The sequence below is a fragment of the Actinia tenebrosa genome, unplaced genomic scaffold, assembly GCF_029948245.1.
Source record: "Actinia tenebrosa isolate PJP-AT-01 unplaced genomic scaffold, QUT_ActTen_1.0 PGA_scaffold17__23_contigs__length_9995812, whole genome shotgun sequence".
Taxonomy (NCBI): domain Eukaryota; kingdom Metazoa; phylum Cnidaria; class Anthozoa; order Actiniaria; family Actiniidae; genus Actinia; species Actinia tenebrosa.
Genome location: NW_028292577.1, coordinates 1 through 26,329, shown reverse-complemented (window position 1 = coordinate 26,329; position 26,329 = coordinate 1). Strand labels below are relative to the sequence as shown.

The 26,329-nt window shown below is 41.7% G+C and overlaps 3 protein-coding genes across 3 annotated transcripts; 2 read left to right on the top strand and 1 right to left on the bottom strand.

Moving 5' to 3' along the window:
- Positions 1-1,421: 1,421 nt before the first annotated feature.
- On the bottom strand, positions 1,422-4,213 carry LOC116302691 (glucokinase regulatory protein). Its single transcript, XM_031712039.2, has 2 exons — positions 3,517-4,213; positions 1,422-3,146 (listed from the first exon to the last, which is right to left on the bottom strand). Exons 1-2 carry the CDS (start codon positions 4,163-4,165, stop codon positions 1,996-1,998), a joined length of 1,800 nt encoding a protein of 599 aa, XP_031567899.1. The 5' UTR covers positions 4,166-4,213; the 3' UTR covers positions 1,422-1,995.
- Positions 4,214-4,488: 275 nt separating this feature from the next.
- LOC116302693 (ATP synthase subunit d, mitochondrial) lies at positions 4,489-7,421 on the top strand. The gene is made up of 6 exons (XM_031712041.1): positions 4,489-4,688; positions 4,924-5,020; positions 5,503-5,574; positions 5,752-5,814; positions 6,017-6,058; positions 7,212-7,421. Exons 1-6 carry the CDS (start codon positions 4,567-4,569, stop codon positions 7,287-7,289), a joined length of 474 nt encoding a protein of 157 aa, XP_031567901.1. The 5' UTR covers positions 4,489-4,566; the 3' UTR covers positions 7,290-7,421.
- A 687-nt stretch (positions 7,422-8,108) lies between these two features.
- On the top strand, positions 8,109-11,147 carry LOC116302692 (ubiquitin carboxyl-terminal hydrolase 7-like). The gene is made up of 5 exons (XM_031712040.2): positions 8,109-8,475; positions 8,619-8,796; positions 9,946-10,041; positions 10,245-10,318; positions 11,050-11,147. The coding sequence occupies exons 1-5, from the start codon at positions 8,421-8,423 to the stop codon at positions 11,130-11,132; spliced, it is 486 nt and encodes a 161-aa protein (XP_031567900.1). The 5' UTR covers positions 8,109-8,420; the 3' UTR covers positions 11,133-11,147.
- Positions 11,148-26,329: the final 15,182 nt, after the last annotated feature.

Sequence of the window (26,329 nt, the reverse complement as noted above, 5' to 3'; positions counted from 1 at the left end):
AAATTAGGAGAAAGTTGATGCCAAAGTTTAGTACTTCTTTGCATCTAACAATTTAACTAAAGTCAAAACTATTTCCCTGGCTATAACACACTCTACAAAATTACTCGATTCTGATTGGACAGGAGGAGTACGATTAAATCCCAAATTGCACTCTGCAGAGTCCCAATTAAGTTGCTAAATTTTGTTGAATGTCGTACAAACAAAAAATCGCGCAAACTTCTCGTACAATTCGGAATTTATAGATACTCGTGATGTTTTGAAAGTTCTAAAATTGAACTTGCCTAAAGGCTCGTCCAATTTTGAAAAGTTTCAAAGCATTTCTTGTACCTATAACTTCCGAATTTTGCTGGCAAATGATTACTATTTTCTATTCAGCCTTTAGTTCTTGAATATCCTAGTAAGAAAAAGCAATATTTCAGAGAAGCTTCTCTGATTTTTGTATAATTTACTAAAGTATACGAAAAGAATAACTAGAAGTTTTTTGTGTCATTCTTTTCGTGTATAAACTTTTGGCTCAAAGAAACATATTCACATAATTTGCAGTCAGATTAAGATAACTGTTAAAGTATTTTTGGGAATAAGTAGTCTATTGTTTCATTCATCATTATCCTCTATCCCTGTGTGAGATGTAGGGCTGACACCAAGGACTTCTTCTGGTTATCCTTTGTGTTAGTTTCCATATCAATAAATAATAATATGTGATGGATGGGGTTGCTGGCCCCATACACATTGCCATAGCCCTGTTAACCTGGCTTTATCCATTAACACCTCCCAAGACGAGGGCGTAGGTATAGACTTTAGGTTGTTTTATTGGTAGATGTAAGATTATATGTAAGAAAGGAAATGCAGTCATAACATAATTAAGAGATACTGTTCTTCATTAAAGAAATGTATGTTTGAGGGTAAATGATTTCCATTTCGTACTCACCAATATATCATAAAAATATTTTAATATTAATTCTGAGGTGCTTTAGATTGTGCGACCTGTGCCAGATTTAGAACAATAACTTAATTTTGAATTTTAAAACAATAAAGGAAATGTTTGCATTACATAATACTTTATACCTTCGCTAGACTGTGTTGCCGACTCTAGAGCAGTTAACGAGGGAGGAGCAAGAGGGAAAAAGAGTGCTTCCTTCTCAAGGATAGCCAGTCAATTCGCCCACGGACCAACTCGCCCACGCCAATTCGCCCACGCATAAAATCATCAATCATGCGTTTGCCAACTCGCCCACGCCAATTCGCCCACGTGTGGAATCGCTTTAAGACTAATCTAATAACATTTTCCGAATTTAATCACATTAAGACTAAATTAAAGTAGAATCACTTTAAGAAATATGTTACCATACATTAAGACTAAATTAAAGTAGTTCGTGATTTACCAACCTTAGACTACTTCAAAACGCGAACTTTTTATACTGACGCCATAACTCACGAAACAACTTATAAACTGGAAACCAGACTTTAAACTGTAAACCTTCTCAAGCCCCCTCGACCACAGAGCTTGGATACACAGTCAAAACTGGCCACTTACGTCTGTACATTATTTCCCCCCTCATGTTAATGATAATATTGATAACAATAATAGTAATGATAATAATAATATCAATAAATTGAATAAATTGAGTAGCAGTAATAATGATCATGATAATATGGATACCAATAATAATAGTAATAATAACATTGTTATTTAATAATAAAAGCAATCATGATATTGTTAATTGATACCAGTAACAATTGTGGTAATAATATAATAATGATATTGATAATATTAATCCTTATTATAATGATTTCACAAATTCAGCAAGAATACTGGTTCTCAATGTAGCCCACAGGTTGGCTTTTACAGACGAAGAAACAAAGAACCCCCCAAAAAACACTTATGGCCATGAAGAAAACAAATTGTATTCACATGTGACGTCCTAAGGAATCGAACCCGCGAACCGACATGTAGGATATGGAGAAAGTTTTACCCCTAAACTGACCATCAGACACCTAACGCTGGAAATCCTCGAAAAGTAAACCAAGCTGTTTCAACACCTGTGAAACTTTCTTCTCTTGCAAAGTTTTTAAACCACTTTCAACGTTGAATTTCCCAGTAGCAAGCAAAACAGCCAAAGGAACGACTTTGTCTTGGCGTTCACCTTCAAAAACATGACTTGAAGTGGCCACTTTCCTTATTTCCTCTGGGATTACATCTTTTCTATAGATGGCTTTCAGTAGTGCATTCATAGCTTCTTGCTTCGTCACGCCTGTAATATTAGACACGATACCTGCCGCTCTGTAGAACAATTTATCGTTACTGACTTTTAAATCAATCATGTAACCTTTGAGTACTTTTCCATGAAGTACATGCGCGCCGGTTGATATGGCATTCAGAAGCCACTTCAAGGAAAGTTCTTCCAAGCACTCCTTGAAGACATCCTCGAGGACTTGCGAAGACTCAACAAAACAGCCATTTGCGTTTGCCTTGCATTTCCCATCGTGTATTCGAATCGAGACGTCGAAACACTCTTCAAAATCTGCCCCATCTGATGGCCCGTCGGTTTTTGATGTTATCCCGATCAACTTTGCACCCTTTAGAGAAACCTGCCTTAGAAGTTCGTCAGCTTGTTTTAAGTACTTTGGACTCGAGCATATCGCAATGACTGTGTCATTCTCCGACACACTCGGCAAGACAGTGTTCGCAAATTCATGTAAAGAAATTTTCAGCTTGGATCCCTTGAATTCAAGAACACCGTCTCTGTTCTTCAAGTACTCGAACCCGCCATCCACAAAAGCACGCACATCGTCAAAAGAAGCACTGAATGTCGGCACACATTCCGAAGCATCGACAAGTGCAATGAAGCTGGTAGGACCCCAGCCTAGGTAATAAATATGACCATTTAAAGAAAGGCTCTTTCCTGCAAGAGATAAAGCTGAAGACATCTCTTTTATTTGTAAGTACGTGTGCCTGTGAACTTCTTTATAGTGTGACAATATTGTAGTCGTGCTAGGAGAATGCCCTGGATAATAAGATCGATAGTGCGCATTCAGAAGAGCTGTCTCGAGAAGAATTTTAGTGGTGCTTCCTCCTTTCATGCGGGATGATCCAGTGATGGCTTCTGGTCCGACAATAGGATTTAGAATAATAGCTGTCTTGTGACCTAAAAGATAGTAAAAGGGTTAAGTGAACCTATGTGATCACGACCCAATTGCGCAGATTCTTGAACGGTTTTTTATTGGACAGGAACTTTGAATTTCGCAACATTAGTAAAACTTCCAAGTTTTGTAAATATTTTCCCCAATACAAAAATATATTAATTTTTGAAACATTATGTTGTGAAGGAGGTCACGTGCATTGCTCTGTAAAACTTTATTAATATTTAAAAAAGAAAAAGAAAAATGTATATCGCAATCTATACGAAAATTCGCTGTTCTATTTCACGTACTGGCATAGATATATCGAAAATGAGAACTTTGACTTTTTTCATGAATTTCTTTTTCCAAAGTCAAGCTAGTATACGATATACTTACTGCGCAATCTGTTAGCAACATCAAAGAAAGTTTTGGACCAGTCTTGAATGGGCGACTTGCGTGCCAAATCGATAGGGTTAAACCCGATTAGAACGGGAGTAAAGGTGTCGGGCCTGTCCATGCAGAAATCGAGCTGGCCAGCAATGTACGGTGCTGATAGTCCACAAGTTATCCCAATATAGACAACTTGCTTTTTCTCTTTGGCTAAATTCATCAGATCAATCTGGCCCTGTCTCCATGAGTCTTCTGGCGCTTCAACTGAAGTAAAAAGAGCTAGATCTCCGCCAGCAATCAGATACTCATAAGGGCCGGAAGAGCGGTGTTCGTCCATACCCTGTTCCTTGGCGAGGGAGTTGAACCTTTTAGACAGAGAAAATCCGATGCGTCCAGACGTACCACAGCCACTAAACACTACACAGCTGTCCAGAGGATCTTCAAGCACAGCTTGCACTCTTTTACCAAGGTTTTCTAAAGAATGTAAGGTGTCAGCATCGTACAGGGATGGGTAGTTTCTCCAACCCGAAAATATATCCGCATCACATTGCCGCAAAAGTCGCACGATCTCGGTAGAGTCACACTGATCGATATCTACCGTAGTTTCGTTTGAAAGTTCTGTGATTGGTGTATTCATTGGACCAGCACTATACATTCTAACACTTATCTAGAAATTTCATGACTGCTTTATATTTATACGCGATGTATCAAAGAAAGAGAGCAACAAAAATTAGCAGGCGTTCCTGGTCGGGTTTTGGGCCCGAGCTCTACAAGCTAACGTTTATTTGATCAAACTGCTGTACTTGTGGCAAGAAAATAAAATAAATTCTTAATGAAGTATATAATTCTAAATTAGAATTTAACAGAACATTTAGAATCATTGATATTTAAAAACAATTAGAAATTTTAATGTAAGGGTGGGTTGCCTGTGTGGTAAGTATCCGTGGGAGACTAAGTTATATTACCCAGAATCCCCTGCACGCTCACTACTCTTGTCGGCCATCTTGGATAAGAACAGGTTGTTGTATTTGTACTTTAGGTAGAATTTCTTGCATTATGGCTGCAAGAAGAATAGGCCAGTACATCCCAGATTGGGTCAAAATAAGTGCACGTGTACCTACAGAAGCTAGAGGTGATATGGGTCGTTTTAGAGCCGCTTATGAGTCCCTCAAAACGAGGTAAAATTTTGGAGATTTGCACCATGCAGTTTAAGCCAGCTACCGGCAACTTGTGAATCTTTATACTCACAGTAATTGTTTGAGGATCTAATTAGTTTGTATATGTACACACTCATGCCATAGCTGTCTGTGCTTCTTCTATGGTTACTGATTCTGACCCTTTTTCAGCAAATGTAGGACAACATCATCGTCTCGCATGACACATGCTTACTATAATCTATGTTTATATCGACAGCCTGGAATCTGTCCCTGCTAAGCCAGAAACCATTGACTGGGAATTTTATGGCAAGAACGTGTCTAAACCTGGATTAGTGTCAAGCTTCCAGAAAGCTGTAAGCCTTTCCTTGCCTTAACAATTTAGCTATACTTAGTTTAATACAGTGGATGTGATAAGCAATGTTTATTCTAGCTCTTTGATTGGTGAACAGTGCAATACCATGTCCAATAAGAGTGCAAAGATATACTGGCACCATGTTTATGGCACATCCATCCAAGCATTAGACTGTACACTTATATCTATTCTGCTGATGCAACAGATATCCATGTGGATATATTTTACGTGAAAAGGAATCAACACCAATCTACATTGTTTTCAAAGTTCATCATTAATTTTGTGAAATGTCTTGTTTTGGTTCCCTACCACCATTACCACCACCCCTTAACCCCCTCCCTCCCCACCCCCATACAAACACCCAAATCTTATAGCAGGACACATGAAATTAGAAAGAAAGAATAAATTTAATATATGAAATATGTTTTATCATAATTTTTGTTTTTATTCCATAGTTAATTCTAATATTTTTATATGCTTTAGTATGAAGCTGTGACAGTACCATATCCAAAGGACACCAAGTCTGATCTGATTGCTAAGAGAGAGAAGGAAATGGTTAGTATAGTAGCATCTTCGGGGTTCCCAGGGATCAGGGAAAAGTCAGGGAAATATTGACCTCCATATCCAAAGTTAAAAATAACAGCTGCTCAATGGACTATTCCTCTTGATTTGCCTGATTAGCATATCCCCCGCCAATCAGTTTAATGGCAATCACACTCTTTTGATTGACAGGAAACAATGTGCGAACAGCTGAAAAAGGAATCATTTTCAAGAATCAAGGAATATGAAGCAGAGGTATTGTAATTTGTTCAATTTTATTATTCTTATTATTTATTCTTATTATTATTTATTATCTCTCCACTTTAATAATTTTGCTTCAGTTATTTAATTGCAAATATTGTCTGGTTTTTTGCCTTCTGTCAGCTAAAAAAAGTAACTTTCTTATCAGCATGAATTGATTGACATCTCATTTAATTATATATTTCTTATGTTTCAGCTTGCTCTGGTTAAATCTCAAAAGCCATTTGAAGCTATGACTGTAAGTTCAAAATAATAATAATAAATATTTTATTTTGAAGATAAAATTGAATCCTAAAATGTTCATATGTTTAGAGTGAAGTCATTAAACCTGTGAAATAAATATTAGACTAATACACATTAGTAGACCTTAATTACATTGTTTTCTTCTTGTCTATTTGACTATTACACGTTGACTAATAATTTTTATTTCACAGGTTAAATGCGTTCACATTTAAGCATTTAATTTTATCTTCAGATTTTTTACTAACAAAATCTTTTCTCATAAGGCCAAACAAAAAAACAAGTGTGTTTCCTGTTCAGCAACTGACCCTAATTTTCTTGCTGATTTTAGTTGCCGACCCTATTTTCATTCTCAAATGCACCACAGGGTTCCCAGTAAGCTCATTTCCACTGTTGCATCAGTAAAAAATAATAAAAAATCTGACCTACCAACCCCAATTATTTTTCTCGTGCAATAGGAAACACACTTATTTTTTTGTTTGGCCTAAGAAACATTTTAACTTTTTCATGAAGCCTTCAACCAATAGATTGAAGGCATTTAACCAGTGAAATGAAAATACTATAGCAGTTTTCATTTACCTGTGAAACAAAGATTATGACAGTCGGATAAACACAATAGAAAACAAAAGAATTAGAGCAAAGTAGTGCTAAATATGCTAAAGTCTATTTCACAGGTTTATGAAAACCACTCTAGTCAATGTGTAATGGTCAAATAGACACAAAAGAAAACAATGGAATCAGGATTTATTTATGTGCATTGTAAAATAACTGTTATAAATCTCGCATTCTGATTGGTTGGGAGCGTGTGCTTTATGAGAGCACACATCATGCAAGCGCCCTTTGCTTTTCATAAAAGAAATAAAAAACTTGCTTGCTGTGTTGTGTGGAGTTATAAAGCACTTGGGGATTGGCAGAACACTCGAAGTGTCGAAAATCACTTCGCTACACGTCGTGCTTCTTCTAACATCTTTCTCATGTTCTGCCAATCCCCCCAATCCCCTCATGTGTTATAATTGCACGCAGCATGCTTGCGCGTTTTCTATTTCTTCTTAAGTGTATTATTAATTTCACAGGTTTAGTGACTTTACTCTAAAGAATACAAGTTGATAAGTTGCAAAGATAACCTTTAAATACTGCTTTATGTTTGACAGGTTGAGGAATATTTACAAGATCACCCAGATCTGAGAAAGCAAGCAGCAGAAGAAATGAAGCAGCATATTTGGAAGTAATCTGATTGGGCATGGATTATTTTGCACCTCCATAATACAATCTATCACTAATATTTGTCTTAGTGTAACATTGATAGTATTTTGACAAAGGTGTGCCTTTCTAAAGTGTGAATAAATTGAAGGTTGACATTAGTTGTTGTTGTTTGCTTAGTGGGCCATTTTACAAGGTTAAGAGAATAAAGGGTGGTGTAGCAGTAGTACACTCACCTCTGGGGTCTCATGTTTGATTCCTGGAGTACACCAGTTTATTTGCATTCCATGCATACAGACTGCTGTTTTTGAAGACCACAAACTCAATTGCACAGGTTTAGCCTCATTTATAAATCAGCTATTCACATATACCATAAACGTCTGTGGAATTTCAAAACATTGACCAAAACTGGTTATTATGGTCGTAAAAAATGATACGAGAGATGACATAATAATTGATCATGAAACAGGAACTCAGTGCAATTTATATCTTTTATCATAAACAGGGTCCACAAATTTGATTTTTTTAATCATAAACAGGGTACCCTTTTGAGAATCCCAGCGAAACGCCCCTACCCAAATTTTGGCGGAGTACCTCCCTGGGATCTCAACGAAGGAAAAAGGTTCAGAGGAATAAATGAAATGACTATTTTATGAGCAGTTTGCAGGCATTTCCACATCAACCACACTTCCAGCAAAAATCCCACTGCAGTCTGTGCGTTAGATGCGTTGGTCTCCCTCTTCCACCCTTGGAAAGAAATCTATCATCAAATTCGATTCCCATTCTGATTGGGTTGCCTGTGTAAGTAGTCCCAACCCTCTCTTCCTGTAAGGTGAATGCGCATGTGTAGTTACCCAGCACCTCTAGCGTGTGGTGAGCAGCAATGTCACTATGTCAATGAAGGAAAAAGGTTCACAGGAATGAACGAAATAACCATTTTATGAGCAGTTTCCAGGCATTTCCACATCAACCACGCTTCCAGCAATAATCCCACTGCAGTCTCTGTTCGTTAGATGCGTTAATAGAACAGAGTTGTTTTGCCCGTGACGGGTTTGCGAAGCGCAATTGGCCGCATAGCCAGTAAACACGTTCGTGTGGTATCAAGAGCTCTTGGAGGCAGCAGGGAACGAAAGGGAAAAACGCCAACCGACAGTCAACCTATGATGAACACGGACGAAAATGCAAGTGAGCCTGAAGAAATGGATACAAAAGAAGGTAATCAAGTCGTCTAGGAGCCGACTTCGACTCCACAGCAGCGAGCTCAAGCGGGCTTTCAAATTCGCCGGTTTGGCTTTGATCCTACACCATTCGGTTAACTTAACTTTTTCCACTTATCTTGGGAATTTGCTTTATTACAGAGGACCCCAGTGATAATATGGTTACCAATGGATCTCATTCGCCCAAAGAAAACGAAGATGTGACTATGGAAGAGGATACAGCCAGGGCAGAGGGGACTATTACCCTTACCGTCCCTCATTTTAGCAAGATGGACAAACCAGAACTGAGCGATCCGATATACGTGAGAAATTTGCCCTGGTAAATATCATTTCCTTGTTTATATATAATCATTCCAACGATAAACTTGCAGTAAACGAGTTCAAATCTTTCACTCTTAATACAAAATGTTCAGTTGTTTTGATTATGGTGTTTTTGGTTTAGGGAAAATTTGTTGGCCTACGTGACGTCCTCCAGACAAAAATTCCATCAACGTTCACTTTTAATTATTTATATCTCTAGTTTCTTGCTTATGTCATGTCTAGAGTGCTTTAATCAATATGATCTAAGATTGGTTTTTTATACCACGGATTGTTTTCGGTCTGCTAATCGGGTATATTATCCAAACCGTCAACTTATAGTTTATGATCTAATTATTGATATCAATATATATATTATATATATGCACGTGTATGTACAAAACCTCCTGCTATCGAAAAATTGAATGCTTCATTAGTTTAAAATCTATTTGTTTAAAAGCAGAATTTAATAATCAAAAAATTTAGTTCAAAATGAAGTAAAAACGAGTTGTACGAAAATACTTAAATCTTTTTTTCTTCAGTCACTGCTATCAGTCTTATCTTGACTTCTTGACCAGTTTTGTTTTACTTTGTACATTGTAGATATAGTTTTATCAGTTGTGTTGATCTATATTTTTGTACAAGACTCCTGTCTGGTTATATTTGATCTCCTAGTAAGATGGCTATAATTTAGTATTAGTCATTTTATCAATCAAATTAAATATATTTACAAAAAGTAATTCTGTAGACATGGACACCTTAAAGAAAGATGACTATGAATTAGTATTGTTTTGGAATAGTTTGACATTATCAATTTTGTTCTAAGGTAAAGTGCAAATCACTAAATACATGTGTTTCTTTTGTTTTCAAATTTTCAATTGGTGCTATTTTGGCCTAATTAGTTCTGTTTCACAAAAATGTGGTTTGCACTCTGTAGTTTTTGTACTTAATGTCAAAACACCAAAATGGTTTCCTTTTAGCATATCAAAATATAAGCATCCAGACGTAACCATGCATTTTTATTTTGTTATCATTAGCATTATCAGTCAACATGATATATCCTACTCACTCTTCAAGTACCACTTAAAACTCTTCATACCCCCAGGTCCCTAAAGCTTCAGTTAAGAGTATGACAGGCTTTGACCATCATGTATTGTTTTTGTATTTAAAGGCGTATAATGCTGATGCCTAGAACATCTTCTCATGGGCAAGAGAGAGTAAAGAGCCTGGGGTTTTTCTTGCAGTGTGATCCCAAGCTAGAAACTGTGTAAGTGATTACGAGTATTATTATGATACAAATTATATTGTTATTATAAAGCAATAAATTATATCATTATTATTATGAAACAAAGGTTTTTGAATACTTATGACACCACCTATGTTTTGAAAAATTTTTATGTCAATGTGTTTTCCCAAATTCCATCAAAATCTTTACCAGGGGAAAGTGACTTCTTTTCAAAATATTCTTAGATCTTGGTCATGTCAAGCGTCGGCCAAGCTCACGCTAAAAAACCATCATGAAGACAAGGAAGATTTTAGCAGGAGTGAGTATACATAAAAAAGGAAAGGGGTGGGGAGGGAGGGGAGGGAAGTTCTCCTATAATGGTGTATTCATTCACTCCCATTAGAATAAAAGGACAAGCAACATGGTTTTCATGTTGGTTGGCATAACAAAAGAAACCAAGACCAGATTTTGACTTTACTTTATTTGTGTATTTCTTAATGCAGTTCCCTATTGTGAATCACTTATGACATAGCCTTACTGTCAAAAGAAATTCATAAATAAAAGTCAGTCAACATGGCAGATATATCACATGTTCTTAACCCTTTCACTACTAGAGTCTAAAAGGTTCCAACACAGGCTCTTCCTGGAACATGTTAATAAGGGTTTTTTATTCCTCAATATGAAAATGAAAAATATATGTCCTAGGGGACGGGTAATTGAAAAGCAAAAATGTCTTTACACTGGCCACTTTTGGCCACTCTAGGAAAAATGTAGCATTTCCGGTTGGTCACTTTTTGCCGCTCTAGTAGTGAAAGGGTTAAATAACATAGCCTATGTGAAATGTACATCTGAATAGGGAAGAATTTTTAAGTGATTTTGGTCTCAAGTATGGAGTAAGCATTTTTTTTAATTTTCTAATAGTATAGATCAGAGAAGTCCCTCCCATTTTCTTTTATTCCCATAACCTCAATGAAGGAATCACATTAAACAAACAATTATTAATAATTGTAAAATTATTGTACTGAAAGTTTTTTTTCACCATTTTTACAGAAATTTCACATCTCTTTTATGCTAAGGAGAATGACTGGGGCTTCAGTCACTTTCTCACGTGGGCTGTAAGTTATCAATTATGATTTCCACTTTAGAGTACATGCATTATACCTGTGATTTAATGTGGTTATTTATAAGTAAATTTAACTTGGAATGATACCTGGTCAGTGGGTTTATAGCTCCGCGTGAGCATGCTCAATAGTTGTGACTCAGCGACATGGCTTGCTTGCCATTGCTGTTTGCTTCGCTTGTGCAATTTGCTTGTGTTTCTCAATTTGGCCCCACCCTTCCCCTCAATGGAGACTGAATGTGGTAAGTAAGTAGTATAGGGAATGGGGGTTCCAGCGCAATCTCAACACGGGCAAGACCCGTGTCAAAAATCCACCTACGGAAACAACCCACTCCAAGTGTGGTTGGGGGCAACAGCGCAAATATGTTAGTCTATATATGGAGTGCGAAGAATGTAAGAGAACTTTTAAGAAAGAAGCGGATTTGAAAAAGCATTTGAAAATGAAGACGAAGTGTATGAGCAGTTATGATTGTGGATGTGGTAAGAAGTTTGAGACTAAGGTTAAATTGTTTTGGCATTGTCAGGACTGTGAGTACGACTACGACGACCTAAAAAGTGCTTGGTATTAGGTATAAAATATTTCCTATTATATAGATGGAATCCCAAAGCAACTTCAGCACGGTGTCAATACCCGGTAACGGTGAGATTGACGTTAGACAGTTTTGGCGTCAGTCAGAAAGGAAGGTTAAAAGGACTCTCCGAAAAGGTATAGAAGAATTAGGAGCCCTGAAAGCGAGCATAATGGTAGAAGTAAGTTTGTCAAAAGACGAGGTAATGACGACAGCAATGTTGCGATCAAAGTCGTTAGTGATATTAGAATCCACGAATCTGGATAGGTCACTCAGTGAAGCCTTAGAAGCAATAATGGAGTCGCTGTCTAACTACACGAAAGAAGGATCGGGTTGGACAGTAGAGGAGGTTGAAGGAATAGAGATAAGTATAGCCAGGTACGTACCCATACGAGGGGGGAGTTACGTACCGCTACCAACGTGGGTAGAAAGGAAGAAGGCTATTGTAAACGTGAAGAATGAAGACAATCGATGCTTTATGTGGGCAATCAGGTCTGCACTGTATCCAGCAGAGAAGGATCCCTGTAGGACAAGTAAGTATCCCACAGATGATTTAGAGTGGGATGGTGTGGAATTTCCCATGCAGTTGATAGACATCCCCATATTTGAGGAAATAAACGATCTAGCAATTAACGTTTACGGAGTCAGAGAGCAGACGATAGTACCGTTAGTTCTGTCAAAAAGTAAAGGAGAGCGCGTACATTTATTCTACCACGGCGGACACTACTCATGGGTTAAACACATTAGCAGACTATTCTACAGACATACTAAGCACAAAGGTAAAAAGTACTTCTGCGACTGCTGCTTGCTGTCATTTACATCCTTAAATACCCTAAAGAAACACGATGAGATCTGCCGCGGAGTCGAAGAAGTGGCGCAACGGATCCAGATGCCCACCAACAAAGAGCTTTCATACGCAGACCATCAAAAGCAGATGCAAGTGCCTTACGTGATATATGCAGACTTCGAAGCGTTGATAACTAAGGAAGAGCAGAAACGTGGCGCCACGAATAAGGTAGGATTACACGAGATCTGCTCCTTTGGTTACATAGTAGTCAGATCAGACGGTAAAGCAAACCCTCCTGTGATTTACCGAGGTAAGAACGCAGCTAATGAGTTTCTAGAAGCATTGCGAGAAGAGGAGGGGGAGATTAGAGAACAATTAAGACGTCCAAAGAAGATGGAATTTACCAAAGAGAACCAGGAGGCTTTTAACAAGGCAAAAAAATGCCACATTTGCCAACATACGCTTCTTCAGTTTGGAAGACGAGCCAAGAAAGCGTGGGATGAAGATGGAAAGTATCTAGGAGAAGCTCATTTTAAATGCGGGAAGTATGCTAAGAAAGGTGAGAAGCCGGGAAAGCCTTCCACGCATTGCATTCACTGCCACAAAGCATTCGTTGAGGATTTCTATGTGGATAAGGTTAGAGATCACTGCCACATCACGGGTAAATACAGAGGAGCGGCTCATTGGAAATGCAATATAAACTTCAAAGTAAATCCAGATATGGAGATTCCGGTGTTCTTTCACAACCTCCGCGGTTACGACTCCCATTTGCTACTACAAGGAACAGACGGCTCCGACGTCAAATGCATACCCAACAACAAAGAGCGCTACATGTCCGTAACTGTGGGTAAGCTAAAGTTCTTAGATTCGCAGCAGTTCATGGCGGACTCCTTAGCAAACCTCGTAAAGTATAACACCAACTTTCCCATTTCCAGTCAATACGGCGCGGAAAGGAAAGGAGTCTACCCATACGAATACATGGACTCCTGGGATCGATTCAAAGAACCCCTACCACCCAAAGAGAGATTCTACAGCACCCTAAACGAGTCCGGTATAAAGGACGAGGAGTACCAGCATGCGTTAGATGTGTGGGAAAAGTACTCCTGTGAGAATATGGGAGAATACCACGACATCTACCTACGTTCAGACGTAGTGCTGCTCGCAGATGTTTTCCAAAGCTTTCGAAAGATGGCAATGGAATACTACGGGTTGGATCCCGCTAATTTCTACACGGCTCCTGGGCTTAGTTGGAGTGCTTTGTTAAAGAAGACAAACGCGCAACTGGATCTCCTAACGGAATACGACATGTATCGGTTTATGGAAGACGGTATTCGTGGCGGTGTTTGCGGACCCAGCAGACGATATGCAAAAGCGAACAACCCCCTAGTAGAGCACGACCCAGAGAAACCAACCACATACATTTACTACCTGGATGCGAATAACCTTTATGGTTGGGCAATGTCACAGTACCTACCTGTGAGAGACTTCGAATGGGATCCAGTGAAGCCGATAGACTTCTACATGCAGGTAGGAAAGGAGGAAGACAAGGGTTACGTCTTAGAAGTGGATCTGGAGTACCCAGAGCGCCTGCACGACGAACACAATGAGTTCCCCTTAGCACCAGAAGCGATAGAGATACCATTTAAGCAGCTAAGTCCGCTGCAAAAGCAAATGTGCCCTGGTTACAAACCGTACAGGAAACTAACTATGAACCTGATGGATAAGAAGAAGTATGTGGTACATTACCGCAACCTGCAGTTCTACGTGCGACACGGAATGCGCGTAGAGAAGATCCACAGAGTCCTAAAATTCACGCAGGAACCCTGGATGCGCCCCTACATTGACTTTAACACGCAAAAGCGTACCGCAGCGAAAAATGACTTCGAGAAAAACCTCTTCAAACTGATGAACAACAGCGTGTTCGGAAAGACAATGGAGAACATCCGCAAGCGCGTAAGCGTAAAAATAGTCAGCAACAAAGAGGAAGCAGAAGCATACGTGTCACAGCCAGGCTTCGTTAGATACGTAGAAATGCTGAACTTCTACGTGATTCACATGAAAAGGGCAAACCTCTTACTAAACAAGCCCGTTTACACAGGCTTTACGGTGCTGGATCTATCGAAGCTGCTTATGTACGAGTTCTACTACGATAAGCTTAAGCCAAAGTACGGAGACCGCTGTCGCCTCCTGTACACAGACACCGACTCCCTAATTCTAGAAGTGCAAACGGAAGACGTTTACAAAGACTGCCTCCCCGACATAGACGAGTACGACACCAGCGGTTACCCGAAGGAGCACTTCCTTTACTCTGCGAAGAATAAGAAGGTAATTGGGAAGATGAAAGACGAAATGTTAGGAAAACCCATAGTAGAGTACGTGGGTCTGAAACCAAAGATGTACAGCGTGCTAAAGTTAGACGGCGTAGAAAAGAAAGCTAAAGGCGTAAAAAAGTATGTGGTTAAGAAGGACATTACGCACGAGTCCTACCTCAACGTATTACGAACACGCAAGGAACAGCGGCATAAGATGAACAGCCTGCGCAGCTATGGTCATCAGATACATAACGTCACGCAGGAGAAGGTGTCACTGTCTGCATTTGACGGTAAGCGATGGATGTGTGATGACGGAGTGCATACGATAGCATTCGGACATCACACGATAAGCAGTTCTTCTTTGACGAACCCACGCGTGGGACCATCATGAAGATAATACAAGATGGGCTGACCCTTCTTAGCTATCGCACTTCGGATCTGATAAGTTTCCAAAGACCAATTAGGATCCGTAGCTCTTTTGGATCCTCCTTCTAATTCACCCGACTCATAGAGATATCGAACCGTGACATCGCCTAATCTTTTTTCCTGGGGGAAGACTGCCCTCGAACTTCTGACGAAGGACTTGTGTTCCACGTGTTTCTTTTTTATGGCATCCCTGGGTTTCATTCCCGTAGCCCTGGCCGCCTCGTTGTTCAAAGCCGCGACGACCTGGGGGAGCCTCTGGGTCCATTCCCTGTTGCGTTTGGAGGGATCTTCCAGCTCTTTCCAATACTGGTACCCAAAGAGACGCTCTGCCAAGGTCTTATTGAATCTTTCGACGATGCTCTGACCCCTGTGGTACTCAGCTTTGGCTCTCCTAATCTTAGTGTCGTGGTCTTTCAGGGTCTTGGTAACCACGCCCATAAACTCTGTCCCCGCATCCACTTGCAGCAGCTTAGGCCATTTCAAGACGCGCTTATAAATCCTACCTAGGGCTTCTGCGACTTCTCCAGAATCCTTGCTGGTTATGGGTTCGGCGTCTTTGTATCTGCTTGCGATATCAACTACGGTCAAAGCGTACCTATAGGTCTTTTTTCTCACCTTGTCGTGCGGCAAGAAAAGCAAATCCGCCTGATGAACTTCGTTGGGGGTATTTACGGTAAAGCTGGGCCTGGGAATGTACTTAGGCACGGGAAGATAGACCTGCCAGAGGGTTTGTTTTTTCAACCAGTTCTTAGCCGTTTCGTCTGATACCCTGGCCGCGGCTGCAAGTTTCTTGATAGCCGACGCTCCTCTCCAATAGCCTTCCGGCCCATAGTAAATCCTTTTGAGTTTGTCCTCTACGCGGCCCATTATATGAATTCCAAAACAAGATTGATCTTACGTCCGTTAAAATCCACCGTCTTCCCGTCCACTTTAATGGTGATGTTTATGCTTTCTACCAAATTAGACAAGTCATAGCTCAAAGAAATGGGAGTGTATTCTACTGGGTCAAATGGATTACCTTGGGGCAGAAACTTGGACATAAGAGAAGACTTTTCTCCATTGTTGTAACTATGAACCAAGTCGCAATAGACTTCGTAAGAGGATGCGACTTTCCATTTCACATCATATGTACTGCCGCTATTTATCGTGGTACTAGTAAGGCCCAGGAGTTCTACCAATGAACTGTCCTTTAGATTGGCGCTTCCATTATTTTTCTTGAATTTCATTTCATGGGGTAATCCTGTGGTAAGAGTATATCCATGCTTTGCTAGCTCCTTAGCCAGTGTTATAGGGGTGTAATGGGAATCTGGTATTTTTGGTTTGGTGCCGGAAGTTCCGATGACAAAGCCATTAATTAAATTATACCAAGAATTGTACAAAGAGCAACTAACCAACCTTACCTTACAGGCTTTGATGGGGGGATTCAGATAAGTGGTAAAGTTATTCTTGTCGCTTTCCAAAAAGACGATCATATATTACAGGGGACAAGTCCCCTTCGTTAGAGCAGATACGCCAAGGCCACGCCTCCCACCAGCCCTGCGACTCCTACGAAGACCAACTCATTGTCTTTTTGTTTCTTAGAAGGCTGATAGTAATTCTTGAACTGAGGCTTTTTCATTCTAAAGTCGGGGTGTGCTTGCGCATAAAGTTTGAAGGCGTAGTCTGTGTTTTCGAAGTTCTTGTCTGCCTGCATTTTGTCTTGGTAGTTCTTATCCAACCAATCCCTGTAAGCTTGTCTTTTTTCATTCCAAGCTGCAACGTCCCTTTGATATTTCTCCAGCGCTAAGTCGTGTCTCTTTCTTTCGGCGGCACCGCTTTTGTCGCCTCTGACTAATCTATCCAAATACTGACCACCATAATTAGCTCCAGTGAATGCTAAAGCTGCAATGACTCCACCTGCGACTAAGCCAGCCATTATATATTACGTCGTAGGCAGGTACTTTTCCTTTCGTAGGTAATCCTTTAGCATGATAGCCCCGCCTACGGCAGCGGTCATCTTAGCAAAGTTAGCGAAGCTCTTGCTTGGGTCTTCAGTAAAGTCTTCTTTGAGCACTTTCTTACCTACCCAACCAATACCCGCAACAATAGAAGTAATGATAGCTGCTTCTTCAACAGTTTTCAACAACGCGGTCGACATTATATTACAAAGCGAGAAGGTTATTCCATTTCAGGGATCTTACTTTTTCTAACCTCCACAGGTGCGTGATATGTTGCGGCCTCCCACTTTACTTTTGGCTTCGTAGCCCGCCATTGTAAGTAGAGGCTGCCTGCTGCTATAGCGACTCCTAACGCGCCAATGACGTACCCAGGATTGATAAAGGATTCCTCTTCCTCCACCTTTTCCTCCTTCTTTGCTTTGTTCTTTTTATTCATCTCCGCGAGCTTCTTTCCGGCAGCGACTCTGCCCGGAGATTTAGCCTTGGTAATCTTGGTATCTTCTACGGGAGCCTTTTCTGGTTGTTCTTCGGTGTCACTCATCTTATATTAAGGGACTTGAAGGACTTGACAAGTAACTTGATGACGACTTGACAATGACTTGGCAATGACTTGACAACGACTTGACTAAGTACTTGAGAATGACTTAAGGACGACTTGACTAAGTACTTGAGGTGACTTGACAACGACTTGACTAAGTACTTGAGAATGACTTAAGAACGACTTGACTAAGTACTTGAGGTGACTTGACAACGACTTGACTAGGTACTTGAGGCGACTTGATCATCAGCAAGTGCTGCCTGGAAGACCTTTTCAACGTCTCTGTTCTTCTTGAAGTCCTTCCAAGATGTTCCGAAGGAACCTAGTACCTCCTTCAAGTCGACGTGCTGAGCTACGTGAAGTGCCGCAGAGGCGACTGCCATTAACTTACCGCACTTCAAAGACAACCAGCCGCAGGTTATCTTAAGTTCTTGGGCGATGACATAGTCCTCGCTTATGTCCTTCCGCAGTTGCTCCACGTCGTCTATAGGCAGTGCAAGTCCAAGCAATTTAGTTGCAAGTCGGATAGCGGAGTCTGCGACGGCGTCTGTGGTCTTACTTGCAAGGGCAGCCTCGTACCTCTTATGGAACTTCTTAACCTCCTCTTCCGACAACTTGTTAACTTGCTCATGGGTAAGTTCCTTACCTATCATTTCTTTACACTTCCCAGAAGACACAAGGATGTTGAGTTGTTCCTTGAGGTTACTTTCATCTAACTGCGTGGGGACTTCATCTAAGAGCTGCTCAATCTCCATATACATTAGGAGTTAAAGATCTGAGATCTTTATTGAATACGGAAACCTCAAAGAGAAGATCATCTTGGAATGTTGGTGCGTCTTTAAATGCCGCATGTATTCATGCAACTGTTCCTTGCTTATCTCACCACCGTAGTCGCTTAAGATGGTTTCCAGATCAGACTTACTGGGTGTATAAAATACTACGAGAGAGCCTATGTTTTCCCTAAAGGGTTTAGAGACACTGGTAAGCTGCTGGGAAAGCAACCAAACGCTGATATTGTCGTGTCTGCCGCTGAAAGCGAGCTTCACTAATTCGGAGGTGCGCTTTTTTACGTCGTCCCCACAGGCAATGTCATCCAGTATGAGTAAAGTCTGCGTATCTTTAGGGAATTGCTTGTGCCAGAACTTCAAATGGCTGGATAACTCGTTAGGGTCTAAGATATCTACAAAGAAGTCGTCATCTTTCACTCCTATGCCCGTCCAGGTGCGGTTATTCACGTAGGTGGGGCATAATAACACGATATAGTCGAAGCGGTATCTAAAGGGCCCTAATAGCTGCTCCACGATGAACTGGGTCTTTCCGCAGCCGGTGGGTCCTACTATCAGAGCGTTATAAGGCATGTGATCTGGGTTCATTATATCCCTCCTCTCGAAGGGAACTTGTTCCCTGATATATTTGGAGCCAGTGGAAGCAGTGCAAAGAATTGTCGCCGACGCAAAGGATAAAAAAGGCACCATAGAAATGCAAAGGGAGGAGATAAACCGGTTAAAAGAGCGCGTGCAGGAATTGTACGATGAAATGTGCGGTCTGAAGCGTGCAGAACGGTTTGGCGCCTTGTTGACGATGGCGACGTGGGCTAAGGAGTCCGTTAAGGACTTCATTCAATATCCCCCCTAGAATGTTAACAATTAGGTTAGATCTTTGTTAAGGAATAACATACCTCGAAATAAAGATGTCTTAGAATGTTAACAATTAGGTTAGATCTTTGTTAAGGAATAACATACCTCGAAATAAAGATGTCTTAGAATGTTAACAATTAGGTTAGATCTTTGTTAAGGAATAACATACCTCGAAATAAAGATGTCTTAGAATGTTAACAATTAGGTTAGATCTTTGTTAAGATGTTATATAGTGGTTATCGTACTGTTATGTATAGATGGACTGCGCGGCGTGTAAAAAGAAGTTTAGCTCCAAGCAAAGACTACGATACCATGTCCGTAATGGTGTTTGCACAAAGAAATTGAGTAAAGTTTGTAAGGATTGTGGTAAGGAATTCAGTACTGTTCAAAAGATGCGACAACATCAGGACAAGCGTATTTGCATACTTTGCAAGGGCTGCAATAAGGAATTCCCTTTGGGAATGCAGCAACACTTAAAGAGAGGAGTTCGTGATCAGACCAGGCAGTGTGGTTTCTGCAATAAGATACTTAGTAGTCGACAACGTCTTCAAACGCACCGGAAAACGCATGAACTAAGTTATAAGTTCCACTTTAGGAGCTACGACTTAGAAGGCGTGGATTGCTACCAATGTGCGGATTTGATGAGTCGCTGCCCGCATAAAGAGGATTACTTAAGGAATCGCATAGATTACCATAAGAAAATAGTCCGTACTTTCCCCTCCTTTGAACGCGCCGAAGGCGTTCCGTGGACTAAAAGGGAGTATTGGAGGCAGGAGTGTGATCGCTGTGGTTGTGTCAGAGAAGAAGAACATATCTTCAACTGCTTAACAATTACTTAACCTAATTGTTAACATTCTAAGACACTCTTTGAAATAGCTTCCGGGTGTCTTAACAAAGATCTAACCTAGATGTCAACGTTATCAGACATCTTTTTTTTGAGGTATGTTATTCCTTAACAAAGATCTAACCTAATTGTTAACATTATTGGGTGTCTTTATTTCGAGGTTCCCAGTGTCTTAACAAAGACTTAACCTAGATGTCAACGTTATCAGACATCTTTTTTTGAGGTATGTTATATGCTAGCCTACGCAGCTGCCTTTCTGGGAGGCATTCTAATTACCCTTTCAATATATGGACTGTATTACTTGCGAACTACCTGCCGACTGCATTACAACTCCCAAAACACGTAAAAAATACACCTGCCTTCATTGCGACAGGGTATTCTCCGAAGGATCCTTTGTGGGGCATTGGTGCTCTGCGGAGCAGCGGACTTTAACAGACGTCCTTACGAATGCAGAGGACTCTCAGGCTCATACTTGACTACGTCAAATACCCACCTGCCATCCTTTTTACCATGACTCATAACATGGGTAACGTCCTGCCCTTCGATGGCGTACCTTATCCTATCGGGCGCCCAAAGGGTGTATGTTCTTTTTTTATTCTTTAAGACCAAGCGCAGGCGGTCCAAGTCTTCGAAGACCACATAATTCTTTATCTCGTAGATTTCCCCTATTCCTAAATCCTTCCAGTGTGTTTGGATGAACTTTAACTCGTTAAATTTATCCTTGTCCATATATTCTATGAAATATCTTTAAGTGTGTTGCCAAAGTCTCCGAGGTTTTAAAGACCTTACAACACCACCTGCAGGGAATTCGTAGGTGTTCAGCATACGCAGTGATCTCCCTGCAGATTTCGTCGTAGTCGCTGCCTACGAGCACCTTATAGCCGTTTTCTTCATACCTCTGTAAGAGTAGTTGCTGATCTTCAGATAACCTGCCGTTGCCTTTCGGGGTCTTTAGCTCTATGCAGAATCCACAGTAATGTGTATGCGCATTCAAGATCATTAAGTCGGGTTGACCGCGTTGATATCCTTTCTGCCAGCACTTTATACGTTTGCCAACCGAATCCTGCAGTTCACCCAGACCAGGGGCTATGAGCATTTGGGGGTAAAACCTGCGGATGTAGTCCACTACCTTTTTATGCAGGTCAAACTCATTTTCTATTTTGAATACCAACTTGTTTGGACCGTCAAAGCGCCTTTCTATTTCATACTTACCTGTTTTCCTGAGGGTAGGGAGAACTTCCTCTAAAACCCAATCCTGGAATGTCTCTGCCGTTGGCATCTTAGAGCTAAATATCAACTGATACAACCCAGATTCAGTTACGTACAGGGAATTAGGCTGTGAATAAGAGGGGAGGCGATTCACCTCCACTCTAAGTTCGCTAAGCTTTACCTTGTATTTATCGCGAACATGCGCCTTAATTGCATCTTTTGGGCGCTCGTAACCCAGCGCTAGCGCCACTTCCTTTGCTTTGAAGTACAAAGTTTCGCCTTGCACTATGCATTGCAGTTTGGTTTCGTTGTTTTGAAATACGCGAAGCATTGTATATATAGCATATTTTTTATGGCCATCAATAGGCAACACTCTTTAGCTGATTCATTTCTACGCTCAGTTGCGCGTCAGACACCACGAAAACGTAGCAGTTTATTTTGTCGCCGTCGCCCGCACTGGCGTTTTTGGTGCGCTTGATCTCCAATGTTATGCCATCCTGCGTATTTACTAGACGTAAGCCCTGACCGTGCATAGATTCGTCGTTGATGGTGCGCATATCAATCCACAGCGCGTACTTATCATTAAAGAATTCCTCAGGGCTAATTTGATCGCCAAACTTGCGCTTTGCCTCCCTGTACACGTCTGCGGGCTTTATCCCCTGGGAGTAAACCTTGTTTGGGACTCCGTTGATATTCACGCCGACGTTAGTAATGTTGGGGTTATGAAAGGCTTCGGAGTCGCGCTTACCGGCCTCGTAGGGTTTGGCGAACACCAGCATCAACCCCGTGAGACTTCTTCGGGGGAGGTTAATGCTTTGGTTGATAACCTCATCCGTCTTATCCAAGAAGCTAAATGTCTTATACATCACTACGTGGTCGTAAAGGAATGCCTTTCCGGCGCTATATTCCATGCCAGCGCTACGGGCCAGCTCTTCGCTGTATACCGTTTCGTACTGCAGCTCTAAGTTGGTAATAGAGTATGGGGTTGTTGTGGTAAGTGCAGTGCTTAGCCCACCAATGATGTTATTAGCATCTGCTAAGGTTACTTCAAACTGTAGCTCGGATAACTGTCTTGGGTAATACACACCGTGATTCGTAATCACTTCAAAGTCCAACGGTATGACATACTTACTACCATAGGCGGTCTTTATTCGCTTTGCGTCTGCCACTGCGGTTTCTCCGCTGCCGTCAGTAGGTTGCGTTTTCGTAGGTGTGGCGGACCTTACGTAGGATGACACTACCAATTCCTTGTTCTATCCTTTGCGCGCGGTCAAAGGCTGTCAACCATAAGTCTTTGTACGTGGTATACAGATCGTACCTATTTAAGTCCAGCAAGGATTCCCCGGCGAACTTTACGCGCATCTTAGAAACAATGTTGCGACCCACGTTGTTAACGATAATCCTTTCATCTGTGGGGCTTGACTGTACCGCTAGGTCGAACCTTAAAGCCAAGGTGCCAGGAACTAAGACTAGGTTATCCGTTAGGCGGGGCACGCCTACGTACAGCGTTTCTCCAGGTTTAGCGCTGCTGGGGGTAAAGGTGACCCGGTGAAAGGTGCGTTCTGCTTTCAGTCCGCCAACCTGCTTAGGTAATACGTTGGGATTTAACTTTGAGCTTATCATATATAATGGAAGTAGAAGGAACTACTGACTTTGATCCCCTTACCGAAGAAGGTCAAGTCGACATTAACGACGAAGAATACGACGCATGGACTAAAGGCGCGGAAACCGACCCCCTAATCTACGACATGGCCCTAGAAAACACGTACGGCAGTAGGTGGAAAAGCTTCAAGACCTCCTTGAATCGCATGTGGCACGAAAAGAACCCGGGTAAGTCCGCCCCCGAGTACATAGAACTTCGAAACATGGGTGAGCAGGGAGCAACCGCGCGGGAAACCGTAGAGTGGGCAACGCAAGAGCTAACGCAGCGCTATTCCCACTTCGAGGCCGACGACGTAAGGCTCACAGAACGCGGAAACAAAGTCCTCATAAGCGTTCAAGACATGAGATATCCCGACAAAAACCGTTGGACCAAACCACAAGTCCTCTTTGACGAAAATGGCTCGGTCAAGGTTAACGTGGCAAGATTAAGAGGCTTTCAACTAGCTACCAGAAGTGCGTTAGAAAGGTTGGGAGCCCTGAATGAAAGGGTCGCACTAGAAAAACACGCCGAGGAACTACAAGAAACGTTGAAGGAAAAGGAAGCAAATTACGAAAAACAAATACGGCAGCTAACCGATGCTCACAAGAAAGAAACCAAGGGCAAGAACGAGGTCATACTGCAATTCAGGCGAGAAGCTGAAACGGCTTTAGACGAAAGAGACCAAGCCCGACACGCCTTCAATCTTGCTCTAAAAGACCTGGATATAAGCAAGGAAGAAGCTAAAAACTTGCATATCACCATAACCGGCTCTTTAGAGGAACGGCGGCAGTTGGTTGCCGAAATTAACACTAAGGAAGAACAAATCCGGCAAAGAGATCAGGCCATCGAAGACCTGGAGGGGCAAATAGAGCGGCAGCAGGAAATAATCAACGACCAGACTCGTCCCGAAGAGGAAAGGGAGGCAGCTCAAAGGGAATCAGAAACCCTTCAGGTACACCTTGCGGAATTACAGGCGCAAAAGGAAAACCTGGAAAAGGAGCTGGGGCTTACCACCAAGGAAAAGGTAAAAAGAGCCCTTTTGAAGTATGGCGTTCCGCTGGCGTTTGCGGTCGCTATTAGCACCGTAGTAGGAGTTATCCTATCCGCGCTTAAGGCTACAGGCGCGGGCGTAAAGAAATTAGGCAATGGGCTGACGGACTTGGGAAAAAAGATGGCAGCCGGCTTGCCTGGGCTGCTGGGTTCGGTTGTTTCCTTGGCACTTAGGGCTGGCGGAGAACTGTTGAAGTTCGTGGGGAATAACATTTGGATCTTGGTTGTCGCTATTGGGGTGGTACTCCTGAAGAAGATGAAGGGTTAATCTTATCTGGGTACGTTACTGGGGGCTTATCCTTGTCGGGTGCCCGAGGCGTCCTCGACTGGGGATAAGTAAAGATAGTATTCGCGCCGCCTTGATAATGCGGAACTAGCGGTATGGCGGTCATGGTGCTAATGGGCTTATGATTCCAAATAGCATCCGGTGGAGAAGATCCCACAGCATTTATTCCTGTGCGACCACGAGTTGCTATGGTCTTACCTCCATCGCTGGGACGAATTTGCAGCTTTGCATATTGGCAATTGGCTATCATATGAAAAGTCACCGGCCTTTGATCTTCTCCGCTTACTGGAGGGGGCTCCGAGGAAAAATGAACTGGGTTCCTATTGTTATTTTTTTTCTGTAAGGCAGTAATGGATGGTCATTCTCATCAACGATCCTAACCCAGCATTGCACGAATACCCCGTATTAAGGCTAATAGTACACACAAGTAATCCCACGCCTCCAACCTTCACCCAAAGATCAGTGTCAAACCATTCATCATTTACGTACTCCTTCTCCTCTAAGTAATAAAGAAACCAATCTTCCTTTACATGTGGGTTCATATATTTCAGCAAACATAGTTTGCTTCTAGAGACTAAGCACCGTAAAAGTGCTAATGGTCTTGTGGTTATAAGCCGTGTCTCTTCGATTTTCTATGCCATTCACGCAAACGCTCCCAGAATCGTCTACGCGTATTTGCAGCTTTACCTTCCCATGGCAATCGGCGACCATGTGAAAAGTCCAAACCGATAGATTTTCCTCGCTGGCTGGGTTGGGCTCTACGGAAAAATGTACAGGCTCCCTGTTGCTCGTCTTCGCGCGCATAGGCTGCAGTATGCCATTCTCATCCAGGAACCTAAAGCCCACGTTCGCATGGCTGCTCGTGCCAATGCAAATGCTACAAAGGATTAACTTCTTTCCTGAGTAGTTCAGATCTACAGACATACCTGTGACATCAACCCAAGATGCTTGGGTGTATTTTTTTTCTCGCCTGTGTAAGTCGTATAGACACAATCTACTCCAGCTACGTAGGGGTTGTTCATCGCCATATATAATAGCTCAGACCAATGCTTGCAGCTGCTAGACCGGCTTTTAATAAGTTATGGTCATATTCCTCAGGTATCGCAGGTAGGACCTTCTTTGATGGTTTCTTAACTGTGGGTAGCTTCGTTTCGTGTGACTTTTTTTGGCTTCTCTACGAAGTGAGGAATGTTCCTAAGAGTGTCAGAGTTCACGTCGTTCACCCCAAACTTCATATCCTTAGTAGCTCGCTGCAGTTTGTTGTTGTATCCTACTACAGAACCAGTATTTATAGATAAATTACTAGGCATTAACCAACAACCCGGGGCTACTGCATAGTCCAACCTCGCCTTAGAATTTTGTATGGCTAGTTGGTAACAGCTGTACGCCCTTGCTAATGTCGCCCTCCAAGATTGAACTTTCAAATAAGATCAAGGCTTCGGCTCGCGTTTCTTCTGCGGCGCCAGTATTTCCGATATGCTGGATCGGGTGTTTACCTGAGCTCCAAGGATAGAATACACGTAAGCTTCTATGCTGCGGTTTAAACGGGCAAGGCCGGCTTTGTTAGTCCTTTACCTTCTGGGGGTATGAAATTAAGATATTGCTTTGTTTGCTCGTCGTTGGTAATTTTGATATCAGTGGGATTAGCCCCCTGCATACTTACCGCCCTCGTCTTGAACAAAGTCCGTCTCTAACTTCCTAGTGGTCTTAGCGTTGGGTTCAAAGAAGGTGCTACGGTCGTGAGTTTCTTTGTGATACCCAGTGGTTCCCATCGTAGATTCAACTCATGAACTTCCTTATCACTTAGCTCCGTTCTCCACAATCCCCAATAGCCCAATACTACTGTCCCAGACACATTGTAGCGCGCAGGAATCGGAATCCTTCTTACAAAAGTCAAAAACTCCTTACCACAAGTCTGTATAAAGCCGGCACGACTGATTATATCTATTGGCAAAAACCGTGGCATCTCCCCC

What these genes read in the sequence shown, in the direction of transcription:
- LOC116302693 (XM_031712041.1), top strand. Translation starts at nt 4,567, where the DNA reads ATGGCTGCAAGAAGAATAGGCCAGTACATCCCAGATTGGGTCAAAATA. An exon ending in TATGAGTCCCTCAAAACGAG is followed by an intron (nt 4,689 to 4,923) that starts GTAAAATTTTGG and finishes TTATATCGACAG; the next exon opens with CCTGGAATCTGTCCCTGCTA. An exon ending in AGCCATTTGAAGCTATGACT is followed by an intron (nt 6,059 to 7,211) that starts GTAAGTTCAAAA and finishes TATGTTTGACAG; the next exon opens with GTTGAGGAATATTTACAAGA.
- LOC116302692 (XM_031712040.2), top strand. Translation starts at nt 8,421, where the DNA reads ATGATGAACACGGACGAAAATGCAAGTGAGCCTGAAGAAATGGATACA. An exon ending in AGAAATGGATACAAAAGAAG is followed by an intron (nt 8,476 to 8,618) that starts GTAATCAAGTCG and finishes GCTTTATTACAG; the next exon opens with AGGACCCCAGTGATAATATG. An exon ending in TACGTGAGAAATTTGCCCTG is followed by an intron (nt 8,797 to 9,945) that starts GTAAATATCATT and finishes TTGTATTTAAAG; the next exon opens with GCGTATAATGCTGATGCCTA.
- LOC116302691 (XM_031712039.2), bottom strand. Translation starts at nt 4,165, where the DNA reads ATGTATAGTGCTGGTCCAATGAATACACCAATCACAGAACTTTCAAAC. An exon ending in TGTTGCTAACAGATTGCGCA is followed by an intron (nt 3,147 to 3,516) that starts GTAAGTATATCG and finishes ACTATCTTTTAG; the next exon opens with GTCACAAGACAGCTATTATT.